Here is a 13,857-nt window from a genome sequence, read left to right as displayed (position 1 = left end):
GCAATCTTCTCTGAAATCGCTATTCAATCCATTTTCTATCATTTGCTGTTACAGTGAAGATTGTATTTGCTTGCCTCTCAGAGAGAGATGAAAAAAAATATATATTTTCAAAGAGCCCATTACATTTCATATACAGTATACATACGCATATATTTTTGGCTTTGGTGCCAAATTGTCTCCAATAATATAGAATAATAACAATACAAAAACTCAGATGATCGTATTCTTGAAAGAAAATGCTGTTTTGTCAGTGAAGAGCTATAGCTAGAGCTAACAGTGAATGGTAAAGTTGAAATCATATGTCAAATAAGAAAGCTCTCAAAGCAACGTGTGTTGCAGGCTGCTCTGATAATGGTAAAAAAACAGCCCCGTATACTATAAACTGCACAAAACTGCATTGTGAATTATGTTTTCGAGGGTATATTCTGACAGATTGTTTTTGATATATCTCGTTTGTAATGATAGTCCACGAAGGGAGGACGTCGGGGCGGTAGATGGTCAAACAAACACAGAACTTTGACCCAGGAGACCGCTTTTCATGTCCTGTGTGAAAGTAAAAGTTAACGTTCACTTATTTTAATTTATATCCGTAGCTTACTGTAATAACGTATAAATAGTTAAATTACTTAAAATAAATAGTTTTCTTGTGTTTTTTGTTTTGATTTGTTTCAATTTAAAACGTTAACCACGTGTTTAAAACTGTTTAAAACTGTGACCGGGATCTGTGTGAAAATACGTTTCCCTCAAAACGTAATTGTGAATGCAGTTCAGCTGTATGGGAACGTAATTTCGTTGGAGACAGGGTTGAAAAAAAAAATTCATTGCTCGGCAATGGATACAACCACATAAGCTTCCTGTTGGACAGAGGTTATGATTATTTAAAGACATTGTGATGAGGATACCTTTGCCAGAATATACAAAGCTAAATCTTCAAAAACACAAATGTGGGAAAAAAATCTGCTTCAAGTCTTCCAAACCAAATGACAGAATACGTTGTTGCCAAAATGGTAACAAATCACCATTAAAACATGATTTATATGAGTGTTTCCTGATCTGACATATGGATAAGATTTGGTCAGGTTTAGGCACAAACATGACTTGGTTCGGGATCATAGATTATTATCATAATTAAAAGAAAACCAACGTTGACTGTTGATAGGAAATGAACAGCGTGCTAAGGTCCGGCGCTTTGTCCTCCCTATGTGGACTTTGAAACACGATTCCTCCTGTATCACAGACAGCTTTAATGTTATTATCATTTGCAGCACATACAGCTGTTATCAGTTGCCGTATAGCTGTTAACATGCGCTCCTTTGACGGGTTACAGCAATCGCCTCGTACATGAGCATCGCAGCGAGCGGCGGGACCCTCTCTATAGGAGCTAATTATGGGAGGAGAGTTATGGCCCCTCGCTGACGGAGAGAGAGGAAGTGTGTAGCGAACTGTGTCAGTCGATCAATGTCCGTGTTGAACATCAGCCTGCGTGTTATTCATTCAAATATGAGCGCTGGGAGACAGGCAGGCGGAGTGATAGGCAGGCAGCCGGCTGGTGCCTCTTAACAAACCCTGTCCAATTCCAGGGGGGATGGAGGTGTGTGTGTATGTGTGTGTGTGTGTGTGCGTGTGTGCTTCAATTAAATGTTGTCAGCGTGCAGAAATCGAATGTGTCAGTCGCAGGTCTGGGACTGGCTGCCTCTGAGGCACCGACAACATGCCAATCACTAGGAGGCAGACGCTGCCTACGGGGCCGACCGAGTGAAAGAAGTCGTGGGGAGCAGCCGCTGGTTGGTGGCGGGAGCAGGTGTGTCCATATGATTGGTCACAGAGGAGTGACAAGTGTCTGGCAGCCACCGGGGGCTCCATCAGTCCTTAACACTATTTACATGCTAATAACTCAATTACAAGCACACTAAAGCAGGACTCTGATTAGAGCAGTTTGTCGTGTAAACACTTGTACAGATAATGGATGGAAGGAAGGACTTGACTTGCCTATCTGAAGACTTGATTTGACTTGAGACCTAACAGCAAAAATATTCAAGTCGTGAGTTTTGGCCGGCTTAAATCCTGGAACATTTGTCCACACAGGCTTTGTATTGCTACACACCTTATATATATGTATTGTTCTGAACAGATGTGCTCTCAGTTATATAAAAGTAATAACTTTGAAAAGAAACAATTGAAATGTTGGCATTGTAATGATCCAGTCCGTTCGCATGAAAAGGTGTATAAATGCCACGATAATGCACAAGGCATTAGTCTGTTAGTCTGTCATTAGTTTAGTCTGCAATAAGTACGCCTTTCTTGATTTTTGCACGTCATTTGTACACCATGTATCCTGTACCGTCTGCTACGGTAAGTGTTAGTGACGTAGAATAAAAAGCAAGAAAGAGCACTTATGATGGGCGCATAAGTTACCTTAGTGACGTTTGTCACGTGACGATTTGTCACATGTTTGTTTATTGACATTTGTGACATGTTTTCCATCGGTGTGTTACGTTGTTTCCGTAAGTGTTTTACTTAGTTGGGGTAAGCAAAAAAACTGTGTATGTTCGCGTGTCATAAAAATGACACACAAAAAGGCTAACATGCGTACTCATGACACGCAGAATATCCATGCACAGTAATGTCGTGGTATTTATACGCCTTCACGTGAGCTTGGGTTGAATGATCAGCATTTAGAGACCTGAAAGACTCACATCTTGACTTTCAATCTGCTAATGAAGATATGTCTCAGACCCAAAAGGACTTTAGACTTGACTTGAGACGTTGCTTGTACTCGCCCCTTCTTAAGACTTCAGAGCAGCTCTGTCATCTGCATGTACGAGTGTTCAAAATGGGTATGAGTCGATTTAATAAGAAGTTCTTTCCATGACTGTCAATTAAATCATGGCCCGTACTAACAAATATAATCTGGGGTTGATTTGAGGTGCATTTATTCTAGAGTACCATTCAGCACAGACCAGTTACAGCAAGAGATGGGTCAAGGAAGGCCTGCTTTTATAAACACTGCTAACAAAAAGAATCAGAGTCCAATCAGAATCCTTGTGGGGAAACTGGCAGAGAAGAAGCTGCTTTCCACATGAAAGGAAATGAAGGGTCAAGAGTCAGATGATCGTCCGTCAAGCAGGCAAAAGAAAAGCTGTGATTAAAGGCCTTCCACAATACCATTCTGGGATTGAAAGGGAGCACACAGGAGTCTGAATAGGTTCTGGTTTCTAAATTCTACAACTTCTAAAAGTAATCCTTGACACATACTGCACCAAACATTCCCTCCACGACCTGCTGTTCCCATACAGATGAATACACAGGTGGAGGTCAGGGACTTCAATAAACTTCCACATTTTACAGAATAAAGCCACAATATATTTTTTTGATGCACTACCATGCAGTCTAAACACTTCTATACTATATCACTCCAGATAAGGTTTATTAATCGCCATGATTGTGATTATTAGAGCGTAAATTACAGGGTCATTTTTGGCAAAATATGTTCCTTATTTTGGCATTTTAGCCAATGCATTCACCTCGCATGCATTGTTGACTGTGAATAGCAAGTTTCTGACTTTGTTTAAGGAGTGCTTTCATACATTTACCTGGAAGCACACACACACATACAGGACTTACTTTGCATGGCGGATGTCAGGGAGGGAGCGGTTGAGGGAGATCCGGTCGCTAATGTAAATGTTGAAGCCGTTTTCCCTGTAGGCCTGGTCCACCCGGTCACTTTCTGTCAGAGGAAACGGCTTCCCCTGTTCACCGTTACCTGCATCACACAAACACACACACAGTACCCATGATACTGTGTCTGCATCCCAGACATATGCATCAAGAGTCAAACACAAAGCTAATTATGCTCCGAGTGTTCTTCATGCTTAAATGAGCAACTGTTTGCAACAAATACAAATACAATATGCAACAGAGGTTGGATTGAGAGGCATGAATACAATAAATACAAATTTGGCTGCACAAGTGTGCTCTCAATTGCATTGCTCTCAATAAACATGAAAATCTCTTTCTGTTTTACAGGATATTTAAGTGTAATTAATTAATCAACTTATCATTTAAGACGTAGGCCGATAGAATCAATATAACTATAATATACATTGTAGATACTGTATATACTGGCTAGCACATAGCTTAGATGTAAGACATGTACTCACATGTGTGTACCTAATCGCTCTCCAACAGCCCTTCTCCACACACAAACATTATGAAATCTGAGCTCATTCCAGGAGTGCATCAAATTACACTGTGCTGCATGTTTCATTAGCCACTCTTCAATGCACTCCACACAAACACACAAAGACGCATGCATGGAGGCTGATCTATAGTCAGAGGAGAGCATCAAATTAAAGTGAGCTGCCTTGTTCCATTAGGCAGAACTGATCTGTCTACATTCCTGCTGAAGGTAATAACTGTGAAAAATAACTCCTCACTTTAATGGCTCATTTCAGAGATAAACTCTCCTACTTAACGCTGTGCTTTTCTCTGCATAATCAACTTACACAGATCACTTAAATTAGCTTTTCTGGTCCTCCTCAGGCAAATCTGAATCCTGAGATTTATTTTGAAAATTATCTTACAAGATTGACTGAATTACTGATTGTTTTTTTTTTCCAGTGCTTTTCTTCAAATTCAAAATGTTTTTCCTGGGCGATGCACGCTTGCTCTTACTTAGCTGGCGGCATGTGTAGCGCTACAGGTTTGGGTATTGAGACATACACGTGGTCTCCGTCTCTCTCTAGGCAGCTCCTGTATGTTTAAATATTCAAACACAAGCTGTGCCCCATATTCATAATACATATTTCTCAGCTGTTTATGTCGTATGAAGTTTGTGTTAACTCCAGCAAAGTGATAAAATAAAAAAAAACATTTTTGTGTTTCTTTGTGAAGTTTAAGGGGAAACAATTTTAACTCATAGATATCACCATTACATTTCCCCAGTTGGTTTATTACATTAAGACAATTAGATTTTTTGAAATGCCATGTTTAAATATGCAAATGAGACATTTTCTAATGCCAACATTTGGTGAATTTAGGAGAAATCTACAGACGCAAATAGACAATGTGAAGTTAAATAAACACCTAAATGTGTCTTTTGGATGTTTTCTTTCGACTAGTCTGAAAAAAAGACCTGTCATGGAAGCACAATAGCCCAAAATCTCAACACAAACACCGGACTTTCAACTGAGAATCCGGTTGTTCGAGACAAGTGTTTTGTTGTGTAAGTTACATTGATGACGTGTTGTGACGTGACGTCTATTAAACTCTTCGATGCAATATCAGGTTGGCTGAATTGACCCAGAATCAAAAGCACGATCACTTTTCTCAACAGCGTCAGGCTGTTCTTATACACTGCACTGAGGAATAACTTTTCGTAATATGTCATGTGAACCATTGTACGAGGATACGTTGACAGCGTCATCTTCCACCCGACGTTTGAGCTCTGTTGTTGAATGTTTGTTACCCAAATGCACCTTGGAAGTCGAGGTTAACTTCTCAGATTTTCTGCTTTTTATCAAAGATAGTTGTTTATCTACTAACGATTCCTATAGAAGCTGTGGAAGTGCTTAAAATGGGAGTTATTGTCTATAGAGAAAAATGAATGTGACATTTACTTACGGAACCAAGGGGCTCCCATCACTTCACCAACTCTCTAGTCTCTCGATGTGCGTCTCTCCATGGTGCTTAAATAAAACCCCAAACATACTGTATGACCTTTCCGAGTGTCAAACCACTTGTTACACTCTCAGAAATCCATCTCTTTTGTTTCTTAAGTACCTCCTAATACCATATAAAAACCGGCTCAATCTGTACACTTGTAACAAAAAGACAAAGGTATGTTTCCCACTCAAGGCCTGAGGCTGAATCGATGCTTATGGTAGAAGATTAACTGTGTTTAATTGCGAACTGCGAACTGTACTCGCAGCATTGATTCACATTGCTTCTGAGAGAGAGAGAGAAAGAGAGAGAGAGGAATCCACTTTGCAAGGAATTAAGAGAAGAAAAAAAAAGACAGAGTTGAACTAGAGTGCTGCAGTGTGTGTGTGTGTGTGTGTGTGTGCGTGCGTGTGTGTGTGTGTGTGTTTGTGTGTGGCCTTGAGCTGAAACACAGCAGATGTTCTAAGCAAACATCCCCAAACAGATCAGCAGCATCAGCATAGATTCATTGGACCTACCTGAGCGAGCAGCATCTCTCCTCATCGCTTCGTAGTCGTGCCAATCTGTTCGCCGCACGCCATCCAGTCCCACCTGAGCGACCTTCCGCATCTGGTTCAACCCCTGCAAGAGCACAGAGAAGAAAATATAATCCATTAAGACTTACATTGTGTCTTTTCAGCTGGAATATAGGAATCTATATAGTCTATTCAAGTATTGAATTGGCAGTAACATGCCTGAATAAAAGATACAGCTCAATCTTTCGACAAACGCACAGACTCGTATAGAAACAGACTTTATATCTACTTCAGGCCAAAATCTGTATGAGTTTTATTTGTCTTCCTAAAGTGTGCTGCTGATAACTGGAGGTTAACACAAAGGCGGAAAAAAATCTGTTTTTATTTGTATGAGGCTTAAAACATGGCATTCATTTCACTGCTGTAACACACATACACACACATACAGTACACACTCTCATCACCATAAGCTATTATTCTCTACTCAGCATTAAAATGCAAAAGCAGCCGTTTATGAAATTCTCTCTGCTTTAGAAATGACTTTCGGTGACTGTGAAGATATTACGGGATCACGGCACAATGATAAATCAATTAGCTCCATGGGAGGATGCAATTAGTGAAATGTTGTTAATACAAACGACACGTCTGAGTGCATGGAATACTATTAACCAGGCTGTTAGCTGATACCACAGTACAGTCAAACAAGCCACTATGGGAGTGTGTGTGTGTGTTCATGTGAGTGAAAAGTGCCCTACAGCAGCTGCTTAATTTGTGCATTGCATTGTGGGAGAATAGCGTACATAAATAGCACATTCAGAAATAAAGCATTTTTTAGTATGCATTCATAATTGTGTCACTTTTACAGCATGAATACCAAGATAAATAGATAGACATTACAAGGACATTCAGAACACATTTCAGCCTTTATGTGCGTCATTTGTGTGCTTCTTTTCGCGTGTCATTTTTTACGCTTTGCAACAAAACTACGGTAATGGCCAAAGATCAAGAAAACCACTTAGTTAGATTCATCATGCTTGGGCTTAAAATAAGTATGTAAACTAAGTAAAACTCGTACGGAAAACACGTCACAAACGTCACTAACTTCAAAATAACTCTTTATAATAACACTTTGGAACAAGAACACCGGTCTCCTGGTTGAAAGTCCTGTGTTTGTTGGACCCACCCACCATAACCAGCCTTTCTCACTTTTTATTCTACGTCACTAGCTCTGAGCGTAGAATATTTACCCGGCTGCGTTTACATTGCAGTCAATACAGACCATATGTCATACAAATGAGACATGTATATTAGGCAAATCAAAACAAATATATAATAATAATATTAGTAGTAAGTTAGTGTGGCATAAAAGACTTGTGTAATTGTAAGTAAAATGATAATGCACAAGACAAAAAAGAAACCAAAGAAACCAGATGAACACATTTTCAGTGTGTCTCCATCAAGCTGAAAATTAATAAAACCGGACTCACAAATGAGAATAACAATGCATAGAATGCAACCAAATGAAGACAATCTATTCATATATAAGTATGAAAAATAAAATGTAATTTCATGCAAAAAAAAAACAACATGAAACTTCTCTTAGCTACAGCTGAGTTTGAGAGGCAGCGAGAGGTTTGACAGACAGTTTTGACGGACAAACTGGATTTAAAGCACCAGAGCTTGCATTTAAAAACACAGAGCATCAACACCGCAGCCATTTAAGTTTAATTAATTGTGGAAAATCAGCATTCTGAGTGTTCGGCGCCACCTCTTTTAAGAATAATTAGCGGCTAATTATTCTGATTGATGGTTTAAGCGATGTGATGCATTCTGAATGATTCGTAAAAGGTGGTCATTGAACTGGAGCAGCCACCACTCCCATTCTGCAAAGCAGTATGATTGTCTCACAATTCCAAACCCCTCTCTCCTCTTTTTGATTCATATTTCATCTCAGTGTGTCACACCATAGGATCTGACACGAAGCCAGAGTCCATCTGTGTGTTTCCTACTAAAAGGAAGCGACTGTGCCAGCAGATGTGGAGGACGTTGCAGAGAACAAACAACCAGAGGAATCTAACTCCCAGAAAAGCTGTCTTAATCACTCAACAGTAATATGCAGGAGATGAAACTGGACACCACATTAACCCAGTATTCTAGTGGAACATCCAGTTCCTTCCCCACCATAGAGGCACATTCATTTTCATTCAATTAATTTCAGTTCAGTTGAATTCAGTTCAGTTTGAATTTAGCGTCATCCTGCATCACACCAGTGCATAGATAAAGGGAGTACCTCTTCTCTTGAGGTTACAGTGAAAACTAGTCGATGAATAACCAAAACATAGAGTGCAATAAGCAATAGTATATTACAGTTTGAACATACTAGGGCAAGGTTGCAGTGGTGTTTCATGTTCTGCTATATTACATTTTGGTGTCAGTCCCTCAGATGTCGAAGGGCTACAAGTTTTTTTCGAGAGCCGCCTTTTTGCACCAAAGTTCAACAATCATTCAAGGAAAAAATCCACTGCAGAGGAGCCAAAGATGTATTTCTACACCCACGGTGAGGCCAACAGGCAAGGATGTCATGCAGCTGTAAGCCAAGTAAACTGTGCTTCTTATTTTTGGTCATCTATTCATTGCTCTTCTAGAGGAAATTATTTTTGCAGCAAGGTGAAAAAGTACATAAAAACGGCAGGAAATAAGACTACGGGGAAAATGAACCCGATGACACAGAACCACAACTCTGCAGCTCTACAGAGCTTTTTTTAAATTTCTTTTAGCCCATTACTTTGGTTTTACAGCACTTTTCAGTCTCAGCACTCTCATCAACATCATTTCCAGGAGGAAACAAGCTCTGATACACCGACACGCTCTCACTCACAACTCGTCAAATACAGCAGCTTGGCCATTGGCCCTATACGCTTCAAACTATGACGCTTTAGCATCAGTTTTGGACATGTCAGGGACGGTGTTTCAGTTTCCACTTGTTACATGCATAGTGTCTTTTCAAAATAAACCTCTGTGTGTTTACTTCGTTTTTAGTTTTACTTGTGCAGCAAAACTACTTGGGTAGGTTAAGGCACCAAAACTACTTGGTTAGAATTAGGCAACAAAACTACTTGGTTAGGTTTAGGCAACAAAACTAATTGGTTAGGATTAGGCAACAAAACTACTTGGTTAGGTTTAGGCAACAAAACTACTTGCTTAGGTTTAGGCAACAAGATGACTTGGTTAGGTTTAGGCACCAAAACGACTTGGTTAGGTTTAGGCAACAAAACTACTTGGTTAGGTTTAGGCAACAAAACTACTTGGTTAGCTTTAGGCAACAAAACTACTCGGTTAGGTTTACAGCCAAGCACTGTTGTTGGAGAGCAGGTTGAACTTTTAGTCTATCTCCATGTGATTAAAAGCTTGAGTGTGCAGATGGCGTCATGAGCATTGGCAACAAAACTACTTGGTTAGGTTTAGGGAAAGATCCTTGGAGTTGTGTTTGAGTGGGACTATGTTTGTTACGTAACTGGCGTTAGTTAAGTACGGAAGTTACGTAACAAAAGTTGATTTGGTTTCACACGGGACACAGGACTTTCTCGCTCTTCATACGAAGTTGGTTGCTCTGCCTGTCTAATAACTACGCAGATGGGTTTACATTGGAGTGACATGACTCCAGTAATGTGGCTGTTTACCAATATTTTTGACCATAATAACTTATGACCCAGTGATATGGTGGTCACTTTGTATCTGTCAGCTTGTTGTAATGTATTTCTGCTCCCCTTGTGGCCAATCAGTTATTGCAGCTTTAAACATCAATTATGAAATTCCCTTCACTAATAGAAACACCTCCTCACCAAAGCTGGGCAGCCTTCAACTCAGATTGGGAGGAAGCTTGCAAAACCACGTTGGGTCAATTCAAATGTCAATAGTTTGGTCTCAATGGGAAATTAATTCCAACATAAAACCAGTAATTTGATTCTCAACATGCAGAAATTAGGCAGTCAATCTATTGTTCAAAAGATACAAGCAAGCCTTTCAGCGAGCCTAACCGCCATTTATCTTCTGTCTCACAGTGCCTCACTAAACAAAACCCCCAGGGTTGCCTGACCCTTTCTCATCCACTCCAACACTTGATAAAAGATCCAATTCAACTGGCGAGGCAGGTGGGGTAGGATTTCAAATAAAGGAGTGAATCTACACTGCTGCGTGTCACCAATACCCACCTCATAAAAGCTGGTGTAAGTGGCATTGTACAAAGAGGAACAGTAAACACAGTCATCGTTATTCTACCGGTTGTGTTGCTTCCTCTGCCTCCCTGCTGTGTGCTCTGCTGATACCTTCGTAATGGCCATCATCACAGGGACGAGGCTCCACGCTGCCACAAACAAATTTCTGCCGCGGGCGCTTTTTCTTCTCCATCTATATTCAAGGTGCAGCATAAACTAGCTAATAGGGCATGACAGGAGCGACACCGGAAAACCATGCAGCCCATGTTTTATCACCATCGACTCTTCAATCATTAATTACAAAACATAATGTCCGATAAGTGACAGACTGCGATGGAAATTCATACGTTATCAAGGAAAACATTCAGCTGACAGCCAAGAGAGAGAGAGAGAGAGGAAAGTGGCCAATTTCACCTGCTTGAATGATCACTAATTAAGTTTCATGTAGCCTTTTAAAGGTCTATTCATCCATTCATCTAATGTCTGTCGCTTACAAAGTATCTGTCCTTGGGTTGGGAGAAACATAAGTTCCACTTTGAAGTGTTTTTATGGACTCTATTTTCACAATGCAGTACATCATCCCCCCAGACAATGATTGTACAATCATAGCTTATCTTCTTTTTTTAGTTGTTTAGGGTTAGGGTTAGGGTTCCAAAATTGTTGAAGATAGCAGTTAACCATACAAGTTTCTCCATTCATCCATCTTCAACCGCGTAACAAGGAAACCGGATTCACAAAAGTGTAGACTTATCTGTCAAACGAGTGCATTACGTAGCAGAACATGAGCTCCAGACAGCTAGTATAGAGGCTACAGCTACAGTTGTTGGTAGAGCTGCAACGATTAATCAATTAATCGATTAGTTGTCAACTATTAAATTAATCGGCAACTATCTTGATAATCGATTAATCAGTTTGAGTAATATTTTAAGAAAGAAAAAGTCAAAATTCTCTGACTCCAGCTTTTTAATTTATGAATGTTTTCTGTTTTTGTTTACTCCTCTATGACAGTAAACTGAAAATCTTTGAGTTGTGGACAAAACAAGACATTTGAGGACGACATTTTTCCCAATTTTCTGATATTTTATAGACCAAACAATTATTTGATCAATCAATGAAAATAATCGTTAGTTGCAGCCCTAGTCGTTGGCTTAGAAATGAGAAGCCTGCTTTAGTTTACTTTAGTGGAAAATCAAAGACCCATTGTGTCAAAACTTGCAAAGAATTGTGAGTGATAAATCTGCCCCTGGTATCAATTTAAACTGCATTTGTGCCATTGCACAATGGAAAGCTAAGCGAATATTCAGTTGTTGAGGAATATGAAAGATCTACCCCGTTGCACCTTTTTCAACTCTTCTCTTTTGTAAATTGTTCTACATTACTTCTTATTCGTGACATATCCGCTAACTACATTGTGCCATCTCCCACCGGTTTCTGAAAATGTCTAACACGTCACACCTGACCAGACTTGAAAAGGTCTTCGGCACCTCAAAAAAACTAATGAAAACTGCACCACAATGAGCGGAAATGCCACGGTGACCTCCGAGGCATCGCCTTTTTTCTGCAAAGAGTTGCCCCGTCATCATGCTTTGTGGCAGTGGCTTTATTCTTCAGTAGATGTATTATGGCACAGGGGAGAACCTTTTCTCCTGAGAGATAAGTGACAGCAAAATCAGAAGAAAATGCCAGCGACCTCTGAGGTCTCACATGTACCTTTTAAACTTTCTATCAAAGCCAGTGGAAAACTTCACAGAGAAAAAAGCTAAACCCAGGAGGGTAGAATGTTTAACACATGGTGGTTGCTGTTCAGCCTCCAAACGCTTTGTCTCTGTTTGAAAACACCCTGGTTGGATTTTTCTAAATAAATCCCACAGGGGGTATTATTTGTATTGCTCTCTGTATGTTATTTATCATATTGCTATGTAATTGTCAGGCTGTTATGTTGTATTACTGCATTGAGAAGCATTCCCAAGAGTATAACCAAACTGCCAAGTCAACAATTTACAATAAATACACATTTATATTTTCATTTGTGAAAGAGTATCTGTTGGCGTTAGCTACACTGCTGGCTCTATCTCCAGATAATTGTCCATAAAAGGCTAGCTTTGCTCTCCTCTCAGCTGCTTGGCATTAACATTAATATATAATAGTTAATCCCATGCCTGAGATGGGTCTAATACCCTGTAGGAAGACCTGCAAACTGTAGTATGTATATTATATTCACACTAATGGGACGGTAAAGTCGGTCAGATTATAATAGTGTGATAGATTTAAATTAAATTTGGTAACAGCATTCATTATCCCAGGACTTGATGACCCCATGAAATGTAATGACTTTGGTGTGATGTAATCTAGCGCCAGCAAGAGGTAAAAATATCCACTTGATCAACACTTTGGTTCATTAATTTAAGCAAATTTCATGTGAATTTGGAAATCGGTTTTAATTATATAACCTGACCTGCCCAATGGTTTGTCACACAGAACCATCCTGTGCCCTCGTGGAGTTCAAGTTGAGGGATATCGTGACACTGTTGCACAGCAATTGATAGAATGAAAGAAAACAGCAATGTTTGAGGTTTTACTTTATTCCCTAAGCTTTTTATATGATAGCTGCTGATGGCTCAAAATCAATATCAGCCCCAATAGTTGTTGCACTTCTGCAAGGCATCGTTGCTTTCTTATAACAGACAACACTTTGCTCGGTTTCAGCTTCTTTCAGGTCTGTTGTGCTGAACAAAGACGTGGAGTGAACAAGGAGAGATTGAGGACTACTATTGGACCGCCTTTGTTTGGCGTGGGGGGAAAAGCTGGTATTACCAGCAGTGCAATGTGTCTGATAAGAACAGAGCTGCCCATTCTACCCTGAGGAGGACGGATCAGACCACCTTAGGTCAATACTTCCCTTTTCTGTTTCCTCTCCAGTAAAAAAGAAGCTTTTCTGTTCTTTTTTTCTTCCCCTTCCTGTTGTGTCAGATCACAGACAGATCCGCCTCGACCCCCAGAGACACAATTACCTGTCTTTCCTATTCCACCTCACCCTCTGCTCCTCCTCCTCCACCTCCAGTCACTTCACAGGCAAGTCGATCCATGCTGGAGGCTCACAAATCCCCCGTTACCACCTCTAAGAACATGAGACTTCTTGCATTCACTACTCCTGTTTCAGTTCAGTGAGAGGCCAGGCCGGAGGTAGATGAATAAGGCCTTTGACTGTCCATTCATAAGTCATAACGCTGGCTAAAAAGAGCAACAGTATCACCCCAACTGAGTTGTGAGATACGCCATTAAAAAATAGGCGTTTGTGCTTTAAAACATTCAGCCCTGTTTTGATACAAATGCAAATGTCTATAGGCATCTGCTGTCTGAGCCAGACACAAGCTCGAGGCAGAGGACCTCCAGGCGGAGGCCCTGCAGCGCAGCACTCCAAACCCCCTCAAAGAGATGCTCAGCGAGGCCACAGCACAGTCCGTTAT

General features: G+C 40.2%; 1 protein-coding gene across 2 annotated transcripts in view; it reads right to left on the bottom strand.

Moving 5' to 3' along the window:
* LOC119476275 (polypeptide N-acetylgalactosaminyltransferase 10-like) overlaps window positions 1-13,857 on the bottom strand; it is a 65,958-nt gene that overhangs the window by 42,765 nt on the left and 9,336 nt on the right. For both annotated transcript variants that reach the window (XM_037749653.1, XM_037749654.1), the window contains exons 2-3: window positions 6,180-6,282; window positions 3,625-3,763 (exon numbers count right to left, since the gene is read on the bottom strand). In XM_037749653.1, the coding sequence (XP_037605581.1) occupies window positions 3,625-3,763; window positions 6,180-6,282 (242 nt within the window). The remainder of the gene's footprint in view (window positions 1-3,624; window positions 3,764-6,179; window positions 6,283-13,857) is intronic.

The sequence above is a fragment of the Sebastes umbrosus genome, chromosome 17, assembly GCF_015220745.1.
Source record: "Sebastes umbrosus isolate fSebUmb1 chromosome 17, fSebUmb1.pri, whole genome shotgun sequence".
Taxonomy (NCBI): domain Eukaryota; kingdom Metazoa; phylum Chordata; class Actinopteri; order Perciformes; family Sebastidae; genus Sebastes; species Sebastes umbrosus.
Note: the sequence above shows the minus strand (reverse complement) of the source record. Positions and strands in the feature narration are given on the sequence as shown.